Source organism: Marmota monax, unplaced genomic scaffold (assembly GCF_021218885.2).
Source record: "Marmota monax isolate L192 unplaced genomic scaffold, Marmota_monax_Labrador192_F-V1.1 WCK01_AAM20220418_F8-fsc00235, whole genome shotgun sequence".
In the NCBI taxonomy this organism is placed as follows: Eukaryota; Metazoa; Chordata; class Mammalia; order Rodentia; family Sciuridae; genus Marmota; species Marmota monax.
The window spans coordinates 1,558,967-1,586,114 of record NW_026693185.1 but is presented as its reverse complement, the minus strand read 5'-3'; the positions used below and the strand labels follow the sequence as shown (position 1 = coordinate 1,586,114).

The following is a 27,148-nucleotide window of genomic DNA, read 5'->3' as shown; positions in this document are numbered from 1 at the left end:
TCCTTGCCTGAGTGTCCCCCACTCTCCACTCTGCCCATCCCTTCACGTCCCCCCACCCCACTGGCCTCAGCACAGATGCTCCCCAGACGCCTCACTAAGGCTGCAGTGAGCCCCCTGCGTGAGCACAGGACGCCTCGCCTTCCTGGGGTTGATCTGGGACATGGCTGCCCCTTTCTCTGGATCCTGGTTCTCCTCCCACTCTCTGGTGTCACTCCCTGAGTTTCCACGAAGGCTCGATTCACCCTGGAAGTATGGATGTCCCCTTCTCGTCCCCCCAGCATCTCTGGGCAACCCCCTTCTATCATTGATGAGCTGAACCCTTCTCCTGAGCCTCTGGTCACCTCATCTGTCCATCCATTCAATGGTCCTTTTTGGCATGCCCATTAAGTCCAGGGTGCTCATTGGGCACTGCGGACATGGCTCTGAGAGGGACAGCCGTGGACCTGGCTTCACAAAGCACACAGACCAGCGGGCCACACAGAAAGGCTGCTGGCCGGGAAAGCCAGGGAGGAAGCTGAGCAGGATTCAGGTGACCCCAGGGCTTCCTGGGGTGGGCCCCACGGCACCTGTGCCCCCCAGGAAATTTTGTACAAAGTTCCATCCATTTAAACAGGTCTGGGGAAGAGGACCTCCGGCTTGTGTCCAGTCGTCAAAAAGGCCCGACAAGTTAAGCCCAGTGGTCTGGTGACGGTCACTGAAATGACATCCCTGCAGAATAACCAGGGCTTGGTCCATGGATCTGGGTGCCTTCTCCACACAAGAGATGAGAACTGGGTCAGTGCTAACCAAAGCCTCCCACAGTAGACCCCAGCACAGGGGGCTGCGGACACTCCTGTCCTGTAGGCTTGGATGGAGCCCTTGGAAGACGGGCCATGTTTCTCCTGTGGTTTTGGGGGACACTATCCCCTGGCCCCCAGCCCACAGCAATGCCCCATACCAACTGCCCATAGTTCTCTGGGTGAGGAGCATGGCCGAGGCTGTCCAGGGAGAGGGGGGCCTCCAGGGAAGAGACACAGAGCAAAGACAGAGTGCCCAGGGCCTAGAGGCCAGATGCACTCTCAGACCTGCTGCAGGTCCTTGTGGTCCTGAAGGAGAGGGATTTACTTTGCCAACACCTGGAAGGATCTAGATCACGGCATTCCTTGGAAGCCTGAAGACCTGACCATAAGGCTTCTGTGTGCCCAGCACCATCATGTGGGGCTGGTGGCAGGCCCTCCTCGGGTGGGACATGGTTCCACTCCACCCCACAGCTCCCACCCTGGCACTTGGCCTGGCCCTCTTTAGCACTGCCCATTGTCCACTCTGGTGCAGACGGAGAGCAAAGGACGGGAGAAGACCTTGGAAAATGACTCTTTGCCAGGCAGGAGGAAGAAAAGATAAGCAGGAAGAAACAGAGAGTGAGCAGGGATAGAAGGACGGGACCTCCCACGGCCACGCATCTCACTTCACGTGGCACGCCATGGCGTCTGGTACCTAAGGACTCCTCCGTCTCGGTGCTGTTTGTATTAAGAGAAGTTCTCATCCCACCCTTCACGAGAGCAAAATCATAACTATGAACATTCTAGCATCAAGGGAAGAAGGAGGCACCATGTGCTGGTGAGGAGGAAACCACCCTGTGGTTAGTAATGTCAGAAGGACCATCAGATGTCTCTCCTGCGATTTGACACCCCATCCGCGATTAACAAATTAAGCATTCGTAAGTGAATGTACATCCAAGGAGATCATTGGCACTTGAGTGTTTGGCGCATCAGAGGCACACACAACAGTAATGACTCACGATCACGACTCTGAGTCTTTAAAGTGCATATTAATCATCTGTTAATGACACCATAACTCATGGAACACAAGCTGGTTCTGCTCAGTGCGTGATGTCCCCAGAGACACCATTACAGGTGTTCTGGGCACCAAGGCACAAGCTGTGAGCAAGCCTCCCCTCCATTGCCAATGCCCTCACTCTGCTACCGTCACGGCGGATGGCCAACCTCTCTGTGTGTCAGGGGTGGCTGGGGAGTGGGGGGCATCATTTGGCCAAAACATGAAACCAATGTCCTGAAGTCCGTCATTTCAATTTCACCCCTTTCACGTCTGGAGGCCGCTGGGTCTGCAAGCTTTGCCATTCAGGTTTACCTGTGGCTGAAGGCTGTGCCCTGGCTCTCGGGAAACCTTAGTGAGGTTTGCTACGTCTTAGCTCCCAGTGGGCCCAGCCGTGGCCCTGCCACCCTGCATGTGGTCCAGGTGGAAACTGAACTGTGACAGAGAGTTGGCTGGGAAAGGAACCCTCCTGGTACCCAGGTGGGCCCTGGTCTCACACAGCCTCCCACTTTCCACCTCAAACAGGAGAACACAGACCCTCTCAGAATTGGGCTCTTCTTATGGCAAACTTGCAGACCGAGAAAGAATCTGGGCTACCTGTAGCCAGTCCTCATCCCATGGCGCTCTCCCTTTCCCTTAATACCAACAAACACACCACTGGGATGAGCCAACAGAGACCCCGTCTCCAGCTCCCCCGACTTCAGACATTTGGCGTCCTCTGGCCCTCACTCAGGAGATGCCATCGCTGCCCACCCCGGGCACATCCTGCCCTGTGGAGCTTGGAAACAGGATGTCACAGGGACTTTGCAGACGTGATTCAGGGAAATATCTTGAGACGCGGCCACTGTCTTGGATTGTTCCTGTGGACCCCAAATGTAGCCACAGGGCTTTCTAAGAGGGCAGCAGAAAAATGGAGGAAGAAGCCGGAGACCGGAGAGGCCAGGCAGCTGTGAGGCCGGAGGGGCCTCCAGGAGCAGGAAAGGACCAGGAGACAGTTCTCCACAGGGGACTCCGGGAGGACCCTGGATTTCAGCCTCATTGGGCCCACTTCAGATTTCTGAGCTCTGGACCGGTCAGACCAGATCTGCGCTGTTCTGAGTCCTCGTGGGTGCAGTCACTGGTTACAGCAGCAGGAGGAAGCACTGGGCACTGAGGCCAACCTGCTTCACTCAACACCCTGACACACTTCGCAGCGGGCACAAGACCTGTGGACCCCCACGCCCCTCCAGGCAGGGACCTGGGGTGGGAGCCACATGGAGTTCCCAGAGGCCCTCCCCTATGCAAGACACCGCAACTATTGTCCCTTCCTGTGTGGAGCTATGTCACAAACAAGGGTGAGAGACTCTGCAGTTATTCAAGTCTCATGTAATAAAGTAGCTCCCAACCAGGGGCGTGCAAGTCCTGGCTGGAGAGAGCCTGACCCTGGAGCGTCCCTAACCTCACGTGCTGGTTTTCCTGTCCACACATCCTTCAATGAATGGATAAGGTACAATAACAAGTCCCATGTGTAAAGTAGGCATAGTAAGAGGTTAATGACAGTAACTAGAAATAGAGCAATTGTAACCACAGAGCGTAATACAACTTATTTAAAGCGAATGAAGTGCTTATTTGGGGAATTTTCCCCACTTCCTATTTTCAAATCGACTGGCGGATGGTAACGGAGACCACAGAAAGCAAAGCCCCTAAAGCCACAGTCCTAGGAATTAAGGACCAAGGAAGAATAAAAAGTGTGAATGTGACCATCAGTCTAAAGTTTCAGTGTGGCTGTGTGGACCTGCAGCTGAAGGAACAAAGGGCAGGGAACTCTGATCTAAGACACCCGCCATTCCCCAGGGCTGCTGGCACCCTGGTGTCCCAGCCCTCCCCACTCTATGGCTCCTCTGTCCTGGGACCTGGGGACCGACCGCTGACCCGCCAGAGCTCGCTGTCACAGACCTGATGGGGAGAGAAGGGTCCCCGGCATCCCACCAGTCCTTCGGGGGGCTGATGTACATGCACCACAGCTCCCAGCTGTAGCCATGGGCAGAGTTTTCGTAGCGCTGCACCTCAAAGTTGTCCTGCTTGATGTTGTCGATGGAGGGGAGGATCACTCGCTTCCGGTTCTCCTGGATGCGGGACAGGACTGGCTCAGCCCTGAAACAGAGAAGTGGAATCAACTCTCCCTGGTGGCCTTGGACGTGTGGGCCATGCCCCAGGCTCTTGCCCTCCTGGAGTCCCTAGTGATGGTGGGAGGGAGAACTCAGAACCCGGGGTGCCCAGTCCAGAGCGCCAGGCCTCCCTATTGGTCAGTGACAGTAGGATTCCCACATTCCCACTGTTCTCCGGTGCCACACAGGTCACGACTTCCCCCTCACTACGCCTCTTGCTGCTTCTGCTGGCTGACACTGAATTTCCTTTCCCCAAATAGGCCATGTCTGCCTGGATAGCCTGGTTTTAATAAGCGATTTGCTGGCTTCTTTGCATGTGTGGCTATTTCAGTTTTTTGAATTGATTATTTAATTGATTTCTTAAAAGGGATCTAATTGAATCGGTTAGCAATGGAAGGCCTGGAACTAATTAAACGCAAAGGCAGGCAGGATCCTGCCTCCTAGCGTGCTTTCTCTCTGAGGCTGCTGCGGGCTTCCACCAGGAATCTGGCTCCAAGTTCAAGGTGTAGCTGGCTGGCCTGGGAGAAAGCAGATGGTCAGGCACCTCTGCCAACGTGTGTCTCCCAGGCAGACCTGGGAAGGGGCCATTTCCCACATTTGAGAAGGACAAGATGGCTCTGGGTAGCCAAGGCATTAATCTCTCAGCTTAGACCAGAGTGTGGGCTTTGGAAAAGAGTCAAGGGAAATCCCGTTCCTCTGCATTATTTGGAAGAATAATGAGAGCGCTGGGTGCACAGCCCATCTCTGTTCATTTGCAGCTATTGAATTACCTGTGGGCTCATCTCATCTTTCTATTTAAAACGAACAATAAAATATACCCTAGGCCATTTACTGCCTTCTACAGTCTGGCCTGCACCATTCCAGCTGGAGGCAGGCGGGGGGCTCTCCTGGCTGGAAACCGAGCTTCAGGACTCGGCCCTCCAGGGTTCCACTCTGCCCTCCCCTGGGAATGCCCTTGGCCACTGGTAGAGAGCCCAGCACCCAGGAGGCTTAGATCCAATGTCACCTCTCCCTAGAAGCCCTTCCCAATTCCCCTAGGAGGAGGGTTTCCTCCCTCTGGACTCAGGCCACACCTCACCTTATTCAAGCTGCACAGCCTTTGTTAATCTCTGAGCTGCCACCTACCCAGCACCTGGGCCCAGGCACCATTTGAAATGATTTCCATGCATGTATCCCAGAAGGGGACGCAGTGATCATCATTTACCAAGTGAGGAGACTGAGGCTCAGGGAGGGTTAAGCAGCTGGCCCTGGGCCCAAAGGCCAGCTGGCAGAGAGGCAGGTATCTAACCAAATGATCTGTTTCCTGCCTCACCCTATGACCTACTGCCTCCTTGAAGGGACCACGGGTGGCCTGTCGCTGTGCTGTGCGCAGAGAGCACTCAGCTCAGTGCTCCCTGTGCTGTCCCTCAGCGCGAAGACCTAAGCCCTTGGTTGAAGTGATGTTGTTGCAGGCAAAGTGTCGGAGTCCGCTGTGCACAGGAGGAGGGGCAACTCCCCCTGGGGACTGCTGCCCTCCCTGGGCATGTCTGTGGACTGCCGTGCCTCTTGGAGGGGCATGCTCCCACCCCAACCTCCCAGGAAGGCTGGGCTTGTGGGGGAGCTGGTTTGCCCATGGGGTCTGAGCAGGAGTGACAAGGTCACAGCTGAGCCAAAGCTGTAGTAGCCGCTGCAAGGTGCAGCCTTTCTTCTCCCTCCTGGCCCTCAAAATGGCATGTGGTAGAAGGAGGATCTCTTGTGACCCAGAACATAGAGGAGCTCTCAAGCAGAGCCATGGACAACCCACAGCCGACAGGTTAGGGTTAGGGTTAGGGTTAGGGTTAGGGTAGGGAGTTTGGGGAAGAGGGAAGAGCTGAGCCGGGGCAGTGGCAGCCAGAACAGGAAGAGGGAGCCAGTGAAGAATTGGTTCAAAGGCAAAATGGCTAGAGGTGGGGCTGGGTGGGGAGGGCCAGGGAGGGGACGGGAAGGAGGGCGGAGTTGAAGACTTGGAGGGTTAAAGGCAGACAGCTGCCATGGGCCCCCAAGTGCATTGTTCAGGAGGCTCCCTGCTCAGTGATTCTCAAGCTGACTGTGTGTGTTCTGATGACTGGTGGTGGCTGGTTAGGGCGGGTACAGGACCCACACAGCTTCTGACTTCAGGGGTCTGGGAGGAGCCTGCCAACTGTGGATTTGCATTTCTAACAAGCTCTGAGGCTGCTGGTCTGGGGACCTGCTTCACTACTGCAAAGGGTGAACTACTCAGAAGCTCAGGGGACAGGTAGGAACTGAAGATGCTCAGCTTCAAGCCACCAGCATTGACAGCAGCAAAGAACCAGGCAAGGAGACTGGCCTAGGAGGTGAGGACAGATGCCAGTGTGCCCCGGGATGGGCCGTGTCCACAGGGACCTCGGCTGCCCTGTGCTGATCTGCACAGGCTCCTTGAGAAGCCTCCATTGAGAGGCCTGGGAAGTTGGCAGATGAGGACACATTTGAATGCTTTTGGGGACATCAGGATTTTCCCCCTTTAATACCAGGGATTGCACCACTGAGTCATGTTACCAAGCCCTTTTTATGTTTTATTTTGAGACAGGGTCTCGCTAAGTTGCTGAGGCTGGCTGTGAACTTTGACTCCTCCTGCCTCAGCTCCCGAGTCACAGGGACTTCAGCTATGTGCCACCACGCCTGGAAAGACACCAGTTCTTTAAAGCTGGTACCGTGAACAAGTTATTCAAGGGTATCGTTGGGTGTAAATCAACCTTTTCTGTGAAGACAAGACTTGGCTTCTTTAACAAGCTGACCTCACAGGGTGTTAGCTGGGCCCTGGGAGGAGGGGGTGGGGGGGTCAGAAAAGGGTGAGTGACAGGAACATAAAAGCAGTTTGATAAGAGCATTAAATTCTCAGGGCACAGTAATGTGACTATAGTTAGCTGTAATCTATTGTATATTTCAAAATAGCTACAATGTCCCCAACACAAAGAAATGATAAGTATTTGAGGTGACAGGTGTGCTCAGTATCTGATTTGACCAGTGCATGCTGTAGGTATGTGTAAAACACCACACTGTACCCCGTGAATAGGTGCAGTCATGTGTGTGGATTAAAAAAAAAAAAAAGACTCTTCTCTCTAATAAGCGACTCCAGTGCAGCCTGTCAAGCCTCTGACATGACATGGAGTTGTCCCCTGGGGTGCCCTTGGACCCGCCTCTCCATGGGGAAGTCCTGCTTTGGCTTCGCCGTCTCACTGTGTGAACTGGTGGTGCTGCCTCTTGCTTCCACAGGCACAGCCCGGTCCCTCAGTTCTTCTTTCTACCTGGGAAAACCTCAGGGCCACATCTACGGAGAATAAAGCTCCTCTTCCTCCCGTGAGACCAGAGCCAAGACCCTGAAGCCGGAAACTGCCACGAAGGTGGAATTATCAGGCCTCCTCCCAAGAAGAGGGAACGCGTCAGTGGGGAGAAGATCAACACAAACACAACTGCTGGGTCCCCCGCCCAGGATCGTTGTGCGTTCTGCGAGAGGAGTGTCGGGCCCGTCCCTGGGTGTGAAGATCAGGCTGGTAGATGGGACAGGCAGTCAGCTCCCTTGTTTTTCTCCCAGCAGGACTCCCACCTCCTCCACCACCCTTTTTCATCCCTCCAGTGGCCCCTGAGGAGCAGGTGGAGCGTGCCCTCCCCCAGGTTACAGCTCCTTCTAAGGGCACAGAAGGCCCTAGTGCTCCCAGTATCGGCCTGTGACCTACCAGCCAGCAGTGAACTCCACATGGGCGTCAAAGAAGCCGGTGACCTGGCCGGTGGCCACCTTCCAGCCCTCGATGCGCGCGCGGATCAGGCCCTCTCTCTTCTGGTTACGCACCACCTTCACCAGACCGGGGTAGCGCTTGTGCACATACTCCTCCAGTGGGGCCTTCAGCTCCTCTGCCAGGGACAAGAGCAAGAGGTCCACGGTCAGGGCATCTCCACGGGCAACCAACCCGTGACGCTTGCATACCCTAAGAGGGTTGAGTGACTGCAAAAGTGTCAATGTCGGTAAGGCCAGTGGAAAGGTGGCCCAGTCCGAGGGCAGCCTCACTTTGGACAGCTGCACTCTGAGGACAACCGGGTCATAGCTGGCCGGAATACGGCCCTGGCTTCCACAGCCCAGCTGCTGCAGGCGGGCAGGGGTCCTTTGGGATGTCTTTTCTTTGTGGCCCTTCTACTTTCTTAGCTAGTACCCCTATTGCCCCAAAGCCCCCGGGGCCTTCTGGTCAACTCCTAAGTGGACTCTCCCTGTGCACAAACTGCTGCTTATGGAATGCATGCTGGTTGCCCAGATGCAGGGCCACAGGCCAGATTCACCAGGGACAAGGCCTGTGCTGGTCTTTGCCCAGCAGCAGAAATCCTGCTGGGGGTGGAAATCCTGCAAGGCTGCCGACACCTGAACACCGCCCTCCGCCCCTTGGCAGCAGCAGCAAGCGTGTGAGAAGGTGTTTCATTTCTGTGATCTAATTTAATCCTGAAGCAACCCTAGGAGGTTGCTAGAGTAATCCCATTAATTAGCAAGATTAATTCCATTTTGCAAATTAAGATACAATGTGAGGGAGGCCAACCTGTCCTAAGGTCACACACCTAGCAATGAAGAGCTGAGACCTAATCCCACCGTGCACCCTCGTAGGTGGAGGTGGGGGCTGGGCAGACAGCACATAGGGGAGGGATGCCCGGGTGCACCCCAAGGATCTGCGCAGAGTCTCCCATGGGGGTCACTCCAGGAGCTGCATGGGTGATTCTGATGCAAGCAGGTCCCCAGGTGGACCTTCCAGAAATGCTTTTACCTCTGGGTTTACTGTAGAGAAAGCTAGAGAGGCTGCATTACCAGACGTTGTCACATCCTAGATAAACCTGGCAGCCTACATAAGGGTCAGCGGTTTGCGTGGTGGCTGTTGTGCCTGGAAAGAGGCAGCCCTGTGACCCCAGGAGAAACAGAGAAGGAGTGTTTAGACAAACGGGGCAAGAGGACCCAAAGGGCAAGGGCACAGGAAAGGCGCTGTCAGTCGATGGCCCCGTGTGGGGAACGAGTGCACAAGGCACCCAACCGTGTCCCCATAGAACTCTGCTCTTGAGTCCTAGCCCCGTAGCTCAGAATGTGGCTGTGCTTGAAGACAGGCCCTGTAAAGGGACAGCTGCATAAAGTGAGGCCATTAGGGGGGCCCGGTTCTTAAGGACTCATGTCCCAGAGGTGGAGGGACTCAAGCAGACATGCGGGGTGTGTGGGCACCGAAGGACGACCATGGGATGAGGTAGCAAGGGGGGTCGTCCAGAAGCCAAGGAGAGAGACCCAAGGAAAGCACCCCCACTACGCCTTGATCTTGACCTTCCAGTCTCCAGACTGTGGGAAAACACCTTTCTGCGATTCACCACCTGCGGTCCAGGGAGCTCTGCTGTGGCTGCCCCAGAAGACTACTTGAGGGCGGCTGATGACCAGGTGCCATCACCCTTGAGGAGGACCTCTGCCGTGGTCCAGCATGTGGGTGGGCTGAAGCTGCAGGCGTGGGCTGTGGGCACCCTGGGCCACTCTGGGCAGGTCAGCCCACTCCTGCCTCCACTCACTGGTCTCCAGAGAGTGAGGTGACCGGAGGAGCAGGTGCACCTAGGGATGATGGGCAATGCTAATCATTGTCCAGCCTTATGGACATCAGGAGTAAATGGAATTACATGTGAGGGTTCTTTTTTAAAATTTTTTATTGTTGGTTGTTCAAAACATTACATAGTTCTTGATATATCATATTTCACACTTTGATTCAAGTGGGTTATGAACTCCCATTTTTACCCCATATACAGATTGCAGAATCACATCAGTTACACATCCATTGATTTACATATTGCCATACTAGTGTCTGTTGTGTTCTGCTGCCTTTCCTATCCTCTACTATCCCCCTCCCCTCCCCTCCCCTCCCCTCTTCTCTCTCTACCCCCTCTACTGTCATTAATTTCTACCCCTTGTATTATTTTTCCCTTTCCCCTCACTTCCTCTTGTATGTACTTTTGTATAACCCTGAGGGTCTCCTTCCATTTCCATGCAATTTCCCTTCTCTCTCCCTTTCCCTCCCACCTCTCATCCCTGTTTAATGTTAATCTTCTTCTCATGCTCTTCGTCCCTACTCTGTTCTTAGTTACTCTCCTTATATCAAAGAAGACATTTGGCATTTGTTTTTTAGGGATTGGCTAGCTTCACTTAGCATAATCTGCTCTAATGCCATCCATTTCCCTGCAAATTCTATGATTTTGTCATTTTTTAATGCAGAGTAACACTCCATTGTGTATAAATGCCACATTTTTTTATCCATTCGTCTATTGAAGGGCATCTAGGTTGGTTCCACAGTCTAGCTATTGTGAATTGTGCTGCTATGAACATCGATGTAGCAGTGTCCCTGTAGCATGCTCTTTTTAGGTCTTTAGGGAATAGACCAAGAAGGAGAATAGCTGGGTCAAATGGTGGCTCCATTCCAGCTTTCCAAGAAATTTCCATACTGCTTTCCAAATTGGCTGCACCAATTTGCAGTCCCACCAGCAATGTACAAGTGTACCCTTTTCCCCACATCCTCGCCAGCACTTGTTGTTGTTTGACTTCATAATGGCTGCCAATCTTACTGGAGTGAGATGGTATCTTAGGGTGGTTTTGATTTGCATTTCTCTGACTGCTAGAGATGGTGAGCATTTTTTCATGTACTTGTTGACTGATTGTATGTCCTCCTCTGAGAAGTGTCTGTTCAGGTCCTTGGCCCATTTGTTGATTGGGTTGTTTGTTATCTTATTGTCTAATTTTTTGAGTTCTTTGTATACTCTGGATATTAGGGCTCTGTCTGAAGTGTGAGGAGTAAAGATTTGTTCCCAGGATGTAGGCTCCCTATTTACCTCTCTTATTGTTTCTTTTGCTGAGAAAAAACTTTTTAGTTTGAGTAAGTCCCATTTGTTGATTCTAGTTATTAACTTTTGTGCTATGGGTGTCCTATTGAGGAATTTGGAGCCCGACCCCACAGTATGTAGATCGTAGCCAACTTTTTCTTCTATCAGACGGCGTGTCTCTGACTTGATATCAAGCTCCTTGATCCATTTTGAATTAACTTTTGTGCATGGCGAGAGAAAGGGATTCAGTTTCATTTTGTTGCATATGGATTTCCAGTTTTCCCAGCACCATTTGTTGAAGATGCTATCCTTCCTCCGTTACATGCTTTTAGCCCCTTTATCAAATATAAGATAGTTGTAGTTTTGTGGATTGGTTTCTGTGTCCTCTATTCTGTACCATTGGTCCACCCGCCTGTTTTGGTACCAGTACCATGTTGTTTTTGTTACTATTGCTCTGTAGTATAGTTTGAAGTCTGGTATCGCTATACCGCCTGATTCACACTTCCTGCTTAGCATTGTTTTTGCTATTCTGGGTCTTTTATTTTTCCATATGAATTTCATGATTGCTTTCTCTATTTCTACAAGAAATGCCGTTGGGATTTTGATTGGCATTGCATTAAACCTATAGAAAACTTTTGGTAATATCGCCATTTTGATGATGTTAGTTCTGCCTATCCATGAACAGGGTATATTTTTCCATCTTCTAAGATCTTCTTCTATTTCTCTCTTTAGGGTTCTGTAGTTTTCATTGTATAAGTCTTTCACCTCTTTTGTTAGGTTGATTCCCAAGTATTTTATTTTTTTTTAAGATATTGTGAATGGAGTGGTTGTCCTCATTCCCATTTCAGAGGATTTGTCGCTGATATACAGGAATGCCTTTGATTTATGCGTGTTGATTTTATATCCTGCCACTTTGCTGAATTCATTTATTAGCTCTAATAGTTTCTTTGTAGACCCTTTTGGGTCTGCTAGGTATAGAATCATATCATCTGCAAATAGTGATAATTTAAGTTCTTCTTTTCCTATTTTTATGCCTTTAATTTCTTTCATCTGTCTAATTGCTCTGGCCAGTGTTTCGAGAACTATGTTGAACAGAAGTGGAGAGAGAGGGCATCCCTGTCTTGTTCCAGATTTTAGAGGGAATGCCTTCAATTTTTCTCCATTCAGAATGATGCTAGCCTGAGGCTTAGCACAGATTGCTTTTACAATATTGAGGTATGTTCCTGTTATCCCTAGTTTTTCTAGAGTTTTGAACATAAAGGGATGCTGTACTTTGTCGAATGCTTTTTCCGCATCTATCGAGATGATCATATGGTTCTTATTTTTAAGTCTATTGATGTGGTGAATAACATTTATTGATTTCCGTATATTGAACCAGCCTTGCATCCCAGGGATGAATCCTACTTGATCATGGTGCACAATTTTTTTGATATGTTTTTGTATCCGATTCGCCAGAATTTTATTGAGGATTTTTGCATCTAGGTTCATTAGAGATATTGGTCTGTAGTTTTCTTTCTTTGAAGTGTCTTTGTCTGGTTTAGGTATCAGGGTGATGTTGGCCTCATAGAATGAATTTGGAAGTTCTCCCTCTTTTTCTATTTCCTGAAGTAGCTTGAAAAGTATTGGTACTAGTTCCTCTTTAAAGGTTTTGTAAAACTCTGCTGTATACCCATCCGGTCCTGGGCTTTTCTTAGTTGGTAGTCTTTTTATGGTTTCTTCTATTTCCTCAATTGATATTGGTCTGTTTAGGTTGGCTATATCCTCCTGACTCAATCTGGGCAGATCATATGACTTAAGAAATTTATCTATGCCTTCACTATCTTCTAATTTATTGGAGTATAAGGATTCAAAATAATTTTTGATTATCTTCTGTATTTCTGAAGTGTCTGTTGTGATATTGCCTTTTTCATCCCGTATGCTAGTAATTTGAGTTCTCTCTCTTCTTCTCTTCGCTAGCATGGCTAAGGGTCTGTCGATTTTGTTTATTTTTTCAAAGAACCAACTTTTAGTTTTGTCAATTTTTTCAATTGTTTCTTTTGTTTCGATTTCATTAATTTCAGCTCTGATTTTAATTATTTCTTGCCTTCTACTTCTTTTGCTGTTGTTTTGCTCTTCTTTTTCTAGGATTTTGAGATGAGGTATGAGATCATTTATTTGTTGGTTTTTTCTTTTTTTAAGGAATGAACTCCAAGCAATGAATTTTCCTCTTAGAACTGCTTTCAATGTGTCCCATAGATTCCGATATGTTGTGTCTGTGTTTTCATTTATCTCTAAGAATTTTTTAATTTCCTCCTTGATGTCTTCTATAACCCATTGATCATTCAGTAACCTATTGTTCATTCTCCAAGTGATGTATGCTTTTTCCTTCCTTCTTTTATCGTTGATTTTCAGTTTCATTCCATTATGATCAGATAAGATGCATGGTATTATCTCTACTCCTTTATATTGTCTAAGAGTTGCCCTGTGACATAATATATGATCTATTTTTGAGAAGGATCCATGTGCTGCTGAGAAAAAAGTGTAACTGCTTGATGTTGGGTGGTATATTCTATATATGTCAATTAAGTCTAGGTTATTAATTGTGTTATTGAGTTCTATAGTTTCCTTATTCAACTTTTGTTTGGAAGATCTGTCCAGTGGCGAGAGAGGTGTGTTGACGTCTCCCATGATTATTGTATGGTGGTCTATTAGACTCTTGAACTTGAGAAGAGTTTGTTTGATGAACATAGCTGCACCATTGTTTGGGGCATATATATTTATGATTGTTATGTCTTGTTGGTGTATGGTTCCCTTAAGCAGTATGTAGTGTCCCTCTTTATCCCTTTTGATTAACTTTGGCTTGAAATCTATTTTATTTGATATGAGTATGGACACGCCTGCTTGTTTCCGAAGTCCATATGAGTGATATGATTTTTCCCAATCTTTCACCTTCAGCCTATGTATGTCTTTTCCTATCAAATGTGTCTCCTGTAGGCAGCATATTGTTGGGTCTTGTTTTGTGATCCATTCTACTAGCCTGTGTCTCTTAATTGGTGAGTTTAAGCCATTAACATTTAGGGTTATTATTGAGATATGGGTTGTTCTTCCAGCCATATTTGTTTATTTCTGTTACTAAACATGGTTTGTTTTCCTCTTTGATTATTTTCGTCCCCTTTACTGTCCTACCTCCCACTGTTGGTTTTCATTCTTATTTTCCATTTCCTCTTCCTGTAATGTTTTGCCGAGGATGTTTTGAAGAGATGGTTTTCTAACTGCAATTTTTTTTAACTTTTGTTTATCATGGAAGGTTTTAATTTCATCTTCCATTCTGAAGCTTAATTTCGCTGGATACACAATTCTTGGTTGGAACCCATTTTCTTTCAGTGTTTGAAATATGTTATTCCAGGATCTTCTAGCTTTTAGAGTCTGTGTTGAAAGATCAGCTGTTATCCTGATTGGCTTGCCCCTGAATGTAATCTGCTTCCTTTCTCTTGTAGCTTTTAAAATTCTCTCCTTATTCTGTATGTTGGGCATCTTCATTATAATGTGTCTAGGTGTGGATATCTTATGATTTTGCACATTCGGCGTCCTGTAGGCTTCTAGGATTTGGGATTCTGTCTCATTCTTCAAGTCTGGGAAGTTTTCTCGTATTATTTCCTTGAATAGATTGCTCATTCCTTTGGTTTGGAGTTCTATACCTTCCTGTATCCCAATGACTCTTAAGTTTGGTCTCTTAATGTTATCCCATATTTCTTGGATGTTCTTCTCATGGTTTCTTAACAGTCTTGCTGAGCTGTCTATGTTCTTTTCAAGTTGAAATACTTTGTCTTCATTGTCTGATGTTCTATCTTCTAAGTGTTCTACTCTGCTGGTAGTATTCTCCATTGAGTTTTTAAGTTGGTTTATTGCTTCCTGCATTTCTAGGATTTCTGTTTGTTTGTTTTTTATAACCTCTATCTCCCTGTATAGTTGATCCTTTGCTTCCTGGATTTGTTTGTGTAATTCATTGTTGAAGTGATCTTTCATTGTCTGATTTTGCTGTCTAATGTCTTCCTTGATACTCCAGATCATCTGAAGCATGTATATCCTGAATTCTTTATCTGACATTCCATCTGCTGCAGCTGTTACCTCTTCTAAAGTTGAGTTGACCTGCATTGCTTGTGGTCCTTTCTTTCCTTGTCTTTTCATACTGCTTGCGTTTCTTTCTGCTTGGTGAAACTGTTGCGTTTTTGAAAATTTTTTCCCCCTATATATTTATATTGCTCTTGTATAGTTGAAAAGTCTCCCTTGCAGGGTTGGGCGGCGGTTTGCCTACCTTGCAGGCGCGGGCGGCGGCTCTGCTCTGCCCCTCCTCCAATTGGTGTGAGGTGTCTACCACGCCCGCAGACCCCAGGGCCTGTTCTGCGGGTCCGTCGCAGGTCTGCCTACCTTGCAGGCGCGGGCGGCGGCTCTGCTCTGACCTTACTCCAATTGGGGTGTCGTGACTACCACGCCGGCAGGTCACTGGGCCTGTTCTGGGCGCGGGCGAAGGCTCTGCTCTGCTCCTACTCCAAATGGGGTGACGTGTCTGTCGCACCGGCAGGCCACTGGGCCTGTCCCGCTGGTCGGTAGCAGGTCTGCCCACCTTTTGGGCACGGGTGGCGGCTCTGCTCTGCCCCTACTCCAATTGGGGTCACGTGACCACACAGGCGGGCTGCTGGGCCTGATCCGGGCGCGGGCGAAGGCTCTGCTCTGCCCCTACTCCAGTTGGGGTGATGTGTGTACCATGCTGGCAGGCTGCTGGGCCTGATCCGCTGGTCTGTCGCAGGTCTGCTTACCTTGCAGGCGCGGGCGGCGGCTCTTCCCTGCCCCTCCTACCACTACATGTGAGGGTTTTAAGGTGCATTTAAAGTTAGAGGAGTCGGGTCAGAGAGGCCTCTGACACCTCCCTGGCACAGGGTGGCACAGTGTGGCCAACCTCCAGCGGCTGTGGCAAACACTTATGATATGTCTCCTTCCCTGCAGAGAGGTTTGAGGCCCCTTAGCAGGGACTGGAGAGCATCCCTGGAGCCCAAGGAGGCTGGGCGAGAGGCCATGAGGCAGGACGCTAAGCCAGAGCTCGGCCTCCTCAACTCAAGGGCACTGGAGCAGGAGGCACTGGAACAGACGCTGGACACGGCCACTTCCGCTCCCTGTAGGGAGGCCCAGGGGAAGGACTGAGCGTGACAGAGGCAAGCAGGCTGTGCTACAGCTGTTCCCACCCTGACTCTGCCAAGGCTCCATTCCTCACATGGCTGGTCAGGAGGGGCCTCTGGGAGGTGACTGGTCACAGGGACACAATCTTCATGCATGGATTAATGTCCTTCTCCAGAGTCTGGGTAGGTCTCAGGGAGTGAGCTAGGTCTGGGGAGCCTGGCTTAATCAGCACATGAGCAGGCTGCAGCACCCTCTGCCCCCAGGTGACGTCATCACCAGGTTACGTGCAGCACAGGCCCTGGCAGAGGCAGCTGCCTGATCTCCAATTGCCCTGCCTGCTGAACAGTGGGCTAAGCAAACCTCCCCTTCCTAACTCACTGGCCTCGGGTGTTTTGTTACAGCAACACAGAATGGGCCAGGGAGACTGGGCGAGGCGTGCGTGCTTGGCTTCCATTTATTCTCCAGGAGGACCGGGCAGGTGGGCAGGGCGTGGAGGGACATGCCGCTGAAGGCAATGGGCAGCACACCGTCTTCACCCACGGGACTTTCTGAATGCTGAGTGCCGAGCACCATCCCTGGGGACTGCATACATTCCAGGCTCTCAACTGCCAGGCAACTGGGGGTACTCGAGGCTCTGCTCAGTAACCGGATGTCACGTCTGGCTATATGGTCTCCATATAAACTTCCCAGTGATGTTCTCACTTGTAAAAGTGGTTGTGACTGAGACTCTGGGGTAGGGAAAAGCTAAGAGTTTACAAGGCTGCAAAGAGAGAGCCGTCGTTCCCATGGCTGCCTCTCCTACATCCCAAGGCTACTGAGAGGGACATTAGAGGGCTCTGAGAGTACCCGGGGATGATGGGCAATGCTAATCGTTGTCCAGCCTTATGGACATCATGAGTAAATGGAACTACATGTGAAGGCTTTAAGGTGCATCTAGCAAATGCTCTTTCTAATAACTAATCTGTGGTTATTAATAATTCAGATCCACTTTATAGCTTCCCCCGGACGCTGCTCATCTTCCTAAGCAGACAATGTCACCTTAGAGCCTGGGGACTGTTTTACCCCAGACAGAACTGCAGGCACCGTCCTCACTTTCCAAGGTACAGGGACCCAGCATTCCAGACGCAACTGAGGTGGAGCCCAGGAGCTGTGCTGGGAGGACAGAGGGAGGTGCCATGACCCAGCCAGCAGGCTCATCCTGGGGACACTGAGCAGGCCTCGAATCCCTGCCCTGCAGGGTAACTCTAGGCTTGATGAGGGGCGGGGCCATGCCTAAATTAAAAAGCAAATAAAAAACAGCTCAGACCCGAGTGCTCCCTCCAGACACGTCCCGTCTAATTAAGGAGAAGACACTCATTCAAAGATTCCAATATTCACTATCTCCAGGCAGATGGAGCCAAGGGACAAAGGAGAGAGCCACGGGGGAGGAGCTGAAGCAACCCAGGGGGGAGGTGACTGACTGGGTCTCAGGAGCAGCCGTGTCCTTAGGCAGAGGCCTGGGTGTGTGCTTTCACTGTCCTAGAGAGCCCAGCACAAGAACACACAAACGCAGAACCACACCCCCAAGGTGACAGTGTCACCCATGCCCGAGACTCAGGCTGGGCAACCGGGAAGGTGCCATTAATTTAAAAAGACAAAAGAGAACGAGAGAGCAGGAGGGACAGGTTGATGAGCTCAGCTGGGCACAGGTGGGTTCCAGTGGATATGGAGGGGTGGCCGAGGAGGGCCAAGGTAGGAATGCCCAGAAGGAAGGTGTCAGGAGAGGGTGACAGTTCTAGGGGACGGAGGAAGATGCAGGACCATACCCACACTGTTAGGAGGCAGGGAAAGAGCCAGAAACCCACCCTGGGCAGAGCATCACAGGGCAGAGCTTCTAAGGGGGGCCTGTGTACGGCTCCCAGGGAGTCCCAGAGCCTGCGAGGACTGAGGCTCACGCCCTGTCCCCAGTGACCAGTGTTCAGCCTCAGGGAGAGCCAGGTGCATTCAAGATAGCGAGTGAGTGCAGGCACCTGATGGGACTAGTGACTGGAGGGACTTCCCTCCGGGTGGCTCCCTGAAGTGACAGGCTGAGCATGGGGAAGTGGATAAACAGGGGCTTAGAAGAGAGTTCCAGAAGGACTGCTTCTGACGGAACACAGCTGGGATGGCCGGAGAGCTCTGGGTTGTTGAGGTTTGGAGAGGAGAGAATCCGACTGGGGGTGAGTGCGGGGTGCAAGAGCCCAAGTCCACCCTAGAGTGAGTGAGTGCACAGGTCGACCTCTGAAACCAGCCCCCAGGTTCCCATGGGGGATAGCTAAGCTGGGATTGCTTAGAAATGTCACGCCCGTCCCCTAAGGTCGCGGCCATCACCCTCCACAGAAGAAACCCTTCTGCAACAGTACAGGGAGAGCCGGAAAAACATTCATCTATGTTTTCATATTTTCTCACCAGCAAACTCAGAGAAGAAAACAAAAACCTATTTCTGCAGAGATAAATGCTTACCTTCCAGTGTTAGATGAAATCCAATATCATATTGGCCCTGGGCCATTTGGGAATCCCTGCTTTTCTCACAATTTTGATAAACAGTATTTGGGGGAGTCGGGAGGGAAGACGCGAGCACTGCCCGTGACCAGGAGGGGCTGGCGAGGGAAATACACCTGCTCTCAACAGTGAGGCAGCCTGTCGTCCAGGCTCAGGGAGCGTGAGCTGGTGAGGAGGAGGGTACAAGAGCGGAGCCAGCGCAGAGCGTCCCTGGGGCATTCTCTCCAGAGCCCCACTTTCAGCAACCTAGAGGGTAGGCCGTCAGCGGAGTCCCTCCTCTCAGGGACTAGGTTAGCCCGGAAGGCTCCTCCATTCCACAGGTGCGTAGCCTGAGGGAGGGGCCACACTGGCCGGGCTGGGCCACGTCGGGGTCCACGCTGGTGGGAAAGCTCACCTCTCCTCCCTCCCCTGGTTAGTGAGCCTTGAGGGGAACAGCCGAACGTCCCACCTCTCCCTCAGGCGTGGAGGCTCAGGAGAAGCCACCTAGGTGCAAACGAAGGTTTCTAGAAACTCCACCACCCATGAACTTGCCTAACAGCCTCCAAGGGACCAGGGTTCTGTGGACACACACTGGAGCCTGACTCCATAGGTGACAGGCTAGGTGGCTCTTCGTGAACTGGCCCCATGTGTGAAATACAGCTCACCCTCCTGCACGTGGGTTTCAGGGTCCCATCTTGGCCTTTCCTACCTACTAGGCCCTTCTCATCCTGCATTGGCTGAAATACTGGACCTCTCAGAAATGACCTCAGCATAAATGGTGAGGGTCTCCATGCTGTTTCCAGAGCTAGGACCGTGATGGCCGGCCGCACCCACACGGAACAGTCTCACAGCTGGGGTGTTCCCTCTGTCAGGACCCCATATGCTCCTGGCCCCTGCTCTCCTGCTCCCATCTGACTATCCCTACAATTAAAATAGCAGTCCTACTCCAGGGGTGTGCATTCCAAGACCCCAGTGGAGACCTGAAACCAAGGACAGTGTTAAACTAACATAATGGCTCTGTGGACACAGGCCCTACAGTACTATGATGGTTTATCTGGTAACTGAGGTGGCTATGACTAACAGGTAGGTACTGTATACACCAAGGATACACTGCACAAAGGGATGGTCACATCCCAGGAGGCGCACGGCAAGACTGCGTGAGATCTCATCAGGCTACTCGGAAAGGCATGCAAACTGAAATGTGTGGATTACGTATTTCTGGGCTTTTCTATTTGATATTTTTTAACTGAGGTAGATTGTAGGTAACTGAGTCTCTGGAAAGCAAAAATGCCATGAGGGGGGACTGTGATAGCACCTAGTATTGCTATCCCACCCATGTTCCTTCCGCTGCCATCAGGTCCTCTACCATCCCTTGCCACTCGTGCTGCCAACACCTCTCACTGCTAGCAGCTGCTGGGGTTGGGCATGCTGCTCGCTGGGAACACACGGGCTGTGACAGCTGGGGACGAGAAAAGTGCACATATGGTGTGTTCCAATTAAAAAACAAAACCAAAGTGCCTGCCTCTAAGCCAGCATTGCTCAGAGTGGGCCTCACCTAGGAGCCTGGGGGAGCGCGATTGTCCAGCTCCTGCCCACACTGTCCCTCCTCCGTCAGCCTGAGTGGGGCTGACCAGGGCCCTGGCTGGTCCCCACACAAACCCAAACATCTCTGGTTGGTCCTTCTTTATGGCTTTCTGTTGTAACTAAAACGCGCCATTTTGAAATGCACAGCACAGTGGTGCGACGTACCTTTATAATGTTGTGCTGCCATCACCGCCACCCAGGTCTGGAACTATAGCTCCAAATGCAAACCCCTGAAGCACTGGTCCCTGTTCTCCTGACCCAGCCCCGCTAATGGCTTCTCTAGGAATCGGCCTACTCCAGATACTCCCTTAAAATGGAGCCTCTCGGTATGTAGTCCTTTGTCAGTCTGAAGGTGGGCAGTAAAAGTCATGTGGTGTGAGACAGGTTGATGGGCTGATTGACTCAAAACCGAGGTCTCACTGAAGATCTGATTCCATACATATTCTGGGACATGTGGCTTCGGTCCCCACTTTGGTAACTGGTTGACTAGAAACTGCCCCCAAGCACACTCTGGTCAGTTGGCTACCTTCCGCCCCAGGATCCTAAGGGCCTGGACTTCTCCAGGGCAGATCTTTGCTCCTGGCCTGTGCTTTATACCTCACAGGTCACCAAAGCTACCCCTGTCCTCCCAACCGGACCTGCTCTGAGCTCCCCCGGACAGTGAGGAGGTGTCCCTGAGGGGAAGATCCAGCCCGTGTATCTCGCTCACGCCCGAATCTCCTGTGGGAACTCCCAGCTCACTGAAGCTGGGGGCTCTGACAGTCAGCTTGGAAGACATGGACCTCAACACGGGGCTTGAGCACCGGCATTAATCAGAACACTCCACACTTCTGAAACATCTTTTCTTCTCTAAGAAATCTCATGTTTTATATATGTGAGAATCAGCTTTGGAAGAGCATAAAAAAATAGACGTGAAACACCTGGATTTCCAGGTGTGCCTGAAAAGACATCCATGCCTAAAATAAAAATAACCAGCCAATTAGATGTGTAATAGCAGCCATGCGAAGACCAAACAAAACTTTTAAAATATCATCTAAAACTGAAAAAGAACGTGGGGTTGGGGAGAAACTTGGATGACACCTTGGTCCCTTGACACGTGGGTTTCTTCTGTATCAAACGGAGACAGTAAGTCGCAGACATGAATTTGGGTTTTATTTTCAATTTGAGGGAATCATCTTTTGAAAAAGAAAAGAAAAATCTTATTTTGTAAATTTGACCAAATGCATGCACATAGCTGGGTGCCTCAGATGGCTTCCAAGGGTGTCCACGGAGGGAGGCCCCAAGCGCAAGGCTGCTCACAGGGAAAGCTTCCCTCTGCTGACAGCGTCCTTTTCAGACATATCAAACACTGTGCTTGTCTATATCAATAATGAAATATTTATATCCCCAAATTGCCAAAGGAGCTGACTAAAAATGTTAGCTAATCACGAAGGCTCTGGAGCAGGACCCGGCCAGAGCAGACCCCCTTCATGGTTTCTCCAGGCCACCTTGCAAGCTCCAGGATTCCTGTCTTCACACTCACTGGGTGCTCACCACTGCCCATGCTGAGGTGGCTGCTTACCTGGATCAGCACTTTGGATTCTTTTTTCCTGGTGCTGGGGACTGAACCTGGGGTGCTTTTCCACCTGGCCACATTCCCAGCCCCATTTTTCATGTTTTACTTTGAGACAGGGTCTTGGTGAGCTGCCCAGGGCCCGGATAAGTTGCCGCGGCTGGCCTCAAACTCACCATCCTGCGCCTCAGTCTCCTGAGCCACGGGGATCACAGGCGTGTGCCAGCACCTGGTCTTTCCCCCCTCTTAAGGACTCTGAAAGGTCTATTTTATGGACCAGGAAACTGAGGCTCAGAGGGGCTGCTATGGCGTGAACGTCTGTGTCCCCCCCACTCCCACAGGACGATCCTCATCCCTCATTGTGGTGGTTGGGGACCAGACCTGCACCACATCAAACCTGCTCTGACCTTGGACTTCCAGGCCACGGACAGCAGATGGCTACTTATTAACTACCCAGTCCAAGGTATGTTATCACAGCAGCCTGAAGGGACGAAGGCAGAAAGCCAGTGACTTTGGCAAGGCCACAGTCTGTGAGTGACACGCCTACACACTGTCTGTCTGCCTCTGGTACTTGTAGATGTGACGTCATGAAATCCCAAGCTCGTCTGCTCACGCGACCTTGCTGAGGCCTGACCTGGGCTTGTCCCGAGAACTGGCTCCTGTGAGTGGCTCTGAAGCACCCGTGTGTGTTCACAGGAGGACCATGGGTGTGAACAATCCTACTCCAGGCCAGCATGAGGCTCCAGAATGACGAATCCCATTCTGTTGTGAATCTGCGGCCATGGTCACCCATGCTGATGGTGGTGGGGAGGGGACAGGGGTGGAGCCCGAGGGAGGTTGGCTGGCCTGGGCTGTGGACCCGAGGCAGCACCTCCCCTGCTGGCTGCCCTGCACTGATGGTGGTCAGTGCTTCCCAGAGCAGGGGCCATGCAGATCACGAGGGTGTCAATGGCCGGGTGACGTCAGAGCCGTGCATCCCAGGACACCTGCTGCCAGGGCAGTGTGCTGGCCCTGCCATCCTGGGCTGGAGGAACCGCCACACGGAGACACGCAAAGATGCGGGATAAAGTCACGGGAGGGGGGAGGATGCAGGTTTTATTCTCCAAGCAACCCCCGGCTTTGCGGGCTTAAGTGACACACTTGCTGAGGATGAGGAGGACGGCCGGAGCGGAAAAGAGGCCCCAGATGGACACGCGGCGGAGGCAGGCTCTCAGGGAGACCACAGGGAAGCATCTGCAGGGCAATTCCACGGTGAGACCAAAACAAGGGCCAAAGAAAGCAAGAGGACTGAGAAGAAGACCAAGAAGAGCTGTGAGGAGCTGACACTCAGTGCCACACTGGACACGGTACTCGGCCTGTGCGCAGGGTGCTCGGAGAGGGAGCGGTGGCCTCCATTCCTTGGCGAAGGAAGGTTTTCCGCGGCTTCTCTCACTCAGTCTCCCCTTTAAACAACAAATACGTGTGACCCTCACCAACAGGAGGTGGGGACCCCAAGCTGCTCCCCCAAATTAAAAGCATCCCCTCACTTGCCTGTCAAAAGGTCCGGGAAGTCTGCACCTGCCACTGGTCCCAATAACACTGTGAATGTAAGGGAAAAAATTTGTCCACAGGCCAGAGTGTGTTTTTCTTTCATTATGTTTCTTATTTACTGTGATATCAATTCTGAATGCTCTGAAGTTGGTAGATCTGTGCCTTGAAACAGCAAGTGTCACAGTCATTTAGGAAGGACAGGACAAAACACAGAAATGAGAGCCCCTGGGAGAACTGGGTCGCTCCAGGCGCTTGGCCATTTCTCCCGGGTTTTCCTCAAACACACCGGGCAGCGGGGATGGGACAACAGGAGACGCGAGCCCTCTGGCCCTGCCCCTTCTCCAGCTTGCAGAGTCCCCTGGATTCAGACCCCTGAATTCTTCAAGGTCAATGGCAGCATGGACCCTTGGGCCTGCGGTCACGCCCACATGAAGGTCAGTTAGGCAGCAAAGCCTGTTCTACGTGCATCCTACAGAACTTGGGGTCCTACAACAGCAACAAGCACAGGCACCAGCCACTCAGAGCAGATGTGGCCTGGGGTGCCACGGTGGGACATCTGGCTGCTCTGTAGATACCAAACCTCTGTAGCAGCTGGCACCCCAGGCTCCCGACCATGTGGCAAGGACGTGCAGAGGCACTACTCACGTACGTGCACAAAGAGAGCACCGTGGAAAAAAGATGAAGATGGAAGGAGGGAGGACACTTGGGACACAATCACATTCACTCAAAGTCTGGGGACACTTGGAGAAGGCAGTGCCACAGCCTGGTCCCAAGCATGCCTGTTGATGTGCTGCATGGAGTCAGGGGACAGTTAGCAGGGACAGTAAGCACTCCTACCTGATCAGGCTGCACTGAGGCCTGAGTAAGGTTCACTGCCCCCCAGAACTCAGGCTGAGGCCCAGTCCCTGTGTCAGCCAGCTTGTCATCCCTGTCACTAAACACCACCCAGGGCACCAGAAGAGGATAGTATTCTACCTCAGTTTCAGAGGTCCAGTCTATGTTGCCCGACTCCATGGCCCCAGCAGCCATGAGGCAGAACATCATGGCGGCAGGGCATGGAGGAGGAGAGCTGTGTGGCTCAGGAGAGGGGGACAGAGGAAGCTTGAGTGCAAGGAGCCAGGGACAGTATGGTCCCAAGGGCACCCCTCAGCTGTTGAGAGCCACAGTTTAGTCGGAATGACGCCTGGCATTTTGCTAGAGGGAATGGTTGAAAGGTGACCCTGCTCTGGGAATAGGGTGGCTCTGGGAATAGGGTGGATCCTGGGGAGGGAGGGGGAATAGGGTGGCTCTGGGATTAGGGTGGATCCTGCTGCCTCGGGCGTCCTCTACTTTGGAGTTCCCATTGAGTTCTCGTGGGGTTCAGGGAGAATTGGTGCTCAGAGCCCGGTGGAGGGAGTGTGTTCCTGGGAAGTGTGTGTAGAGTGCGGGTGAGAGTTTGGGAATAAAGAGTTGCTGTTTGAACCTACAAGGCTTTGTGGAGGCTCGGTTATTTGTGCCCAGCCAGACTGCGGCACTCAGCCACCTATTTCCTCCGCCACCACCCATTAATCCATTCAAATTATCAATCTATCAAATGGATTAATCCACCGATTAGGTTACAACACTCATAATCTAATCACCTCCCCTCCGAACATTCCTGCACACGAGCTCTGGGGACATCACCTCTTCCCATCCAGGGCTGAGACATCCCTGGCTCTTCTGTTCTGTTCCTCCTGCTTTTGCCCATCAAGGATGGCCCCTCCTCAATCCTGGGACCCAGCCAGACCATGTCTCTGATGGGGCCCTCTCCACAGCGGCCATCTGCCCCTGCATCATGGCTCCTGGACTCCCATTTGTACAGCCCCGTGCGTCCCAAGCCCCTCTGCCTCTGGACCTCCACCCGGACACTTCCTCTGGCTGCTGTTTCCTCCCATGTCAACAGTGCCAACTCTCCCGGGTCCAACCCATGGCCTCGTCCTTCACAAAGAGGACATTAACCACCCCAGCTTGCGTGAACTGTAGCTGAGGGTCCTTGTGACATTGCCACAGCCCACGCTGTCCCTGTGCACAGTAGAAGTCCATGGCAAGCGTGTCCACCCTGCCCACACCCAGCTTGTTGTCTGGAGGTGCTGCCTGATGGACACGTGGTAACTGGGGTATGGTGAGGCTGTTCCTGACCATGCACCCCTGGCCATCGTCCATAGGTCCAAGGAGGACCTGTCCTAGATGGAACCCCACTTCCTTTCTCTGGAGAAACAGATCTGTCTCTACTCAAAAGCTGAAGCTGTAAGATACAGACTCTGGGCCACACCAGCATCTGTCTTTCCTCTATAAGGACTGGGTCTACAAGCCAACAGGATGGAGGCGAGTCTGAGACAGCCTTGGCCGGCCCCTGCCCCATTTTAGGGCTCGCTGTGACCCACTACATTCCTGTGTCATGGACCCTGTCTAGGGGACCTCAGGGTCTGATCACCAGCGCCACACTGTCAACCCACTTTTTGGATGATCTCCTGGTTCTGCTGGAATGCGGTGCCATGTGGTCCCCAAGGCCAAAGCAGGAACTTTTCACATAAATGGAATAAATGACCAAAGAGACCATCAGAACATGCGTCACCCCCAAGACCCACACCTGCACTCTGAACATGGACTCCTGAGAAAATGCATTTCACACAAATAGTTACCCACAAACGCTCCAAGCAGCCTCCTCTGTGAACGTGCTCAGGCAAAACAATGCAAATATCCCGGGACAGGTGTGTGCCCAGGTTGTCATGTGAGCCAAAGCCTCGAGTTCACAGAGAATGAGGAGGAGCCACCGGAGGCACAGAGGAGCCCCGGGGAATGTCTGACCAGAGGACCACGTGAGCACGCAGACAGCTCAAAGGTCACAACTCGGTGGGTCAACTTACAGAGCATCTTTGGAATACCAAAGCCACAGGGAAGAGAGCAGGTGAGTGGTTGCCGGGCGGTGGGCCACAGAGGGGTGGCAGGAGGGAGCCATCTTGTCACAGTGGTGGATACACAAGTCTACATGTGATAAAACTGAAGAGAGCGCCCTCTCACATACGTGTGCACACACATGCATGCATTAACTGATGAAGTCAGAATAAGCCCTTTGGATCGTACCCGAGATAATTTCCTGGTTGTGACTGTTTGTAAGATGTCCCCACGGGGGGACACTAAGTGAAGACTCTACTAACTCCCTGTATCATCCTGTGACTCCCTATGAATATGCACCGATTTCAGACTATTTCTGATTGTTTCTACTCTTCTGTTTGTGGGGCCACATGGCGTGTGCAGCGCAGGCTGGAGCTCCCCGCTTACCTCCCGTGCGGGGTGTGCACGGCCCACCTCGCCCACCCTCCCTGGAGCGCAGTGTGATCACCTCACTGTCTGCGATGACAGGCCACGAGCAGACGCTGCCGTGTTGCTGGGATCTGATTGGGGGCAAAAACAAGACTTGCTTCTGATTAGGAGGGGCAGGCGGGGTTTGCACAAGGGACCGGCCAAGTGTGTGGCAGTGTGATAACAAGGTGTCTCCTGGCTTGTCACTCAGAACTTGCCCAACAGGGAAGAATCTTATCCCCCCAGAACACAAAATCCTCCCATCCTGCAAGTGTACACCAGGAAGGGCAGCCAGCGGTGCCGGGTGGGCGCCTCTCCCACATCCCTGTTGGAAGACCGGAGGGGACGACCTCTCTCAGAAAGCTTCTAACCAGGCCGTTCTGCTTTCAGCCTGTGAGTGCCACCAGGCAAAGACGCGGATCAGTGCTCCCTCTACGTGGCAATGTCACAGAAAGGCATGTAGCACCCAGGTTACCATGAAGCCTGCAGGGTGACACTGGGGACAGGTGGTGGCCTAGCTTGTATTGTCATCTCTCTGTCACTGTGACCAACACCTGGGATGGTCAGCTTGTAAAGAGGAAAGGCTTATTTGGCCCGTGGCTTTGGAAGTCTTGTCCTGGTGGCAGGGCACAGCAGAGCCAAACCATTCGCCTCGTGGTCAGAATGCCAAGAGGATGAGGAGGGAAGGAGGGAGGAG

The 27,148-nt window shown here is 51.7% G+C and overlaps 1 protein-coding gene across 3 annotated transcripts in view; it reads right to left on the bottom strand.

Moving 5' to 3' along the window:
• The window catches only part of Galnt17 (polypeptide N-acetylgalactosaminyltransferase 17), a 358,134-nt gene that overhangs the window by 142,774 nt on the left and 188,212 nt on the right, over positions 1-27,148 (bottom strand). For 2 of the 3 annotated variants that reach the window (XM_058583038.1, XM_046456026.2), the window contains exons 4-5: positions 7,673-7,847; positions 3,748-3,945 (exon numbers count right to left, since the gene is read on the bottom strand). The exons of the other annotated variant lie outside the window; for it this stretch is intronic. In XM_058583038.1, the coding sequence (XP_058439021.1) occupies positions 3,748-3,945; positions 7,673-7,847 (373 nt within the window). The remainder of the gene's footprint in view (positions 1-3,747; positions 3,946-7,672; positions 7,848-27,148) is intronic. 3 annotated transcript variants of the gene reach the window in all.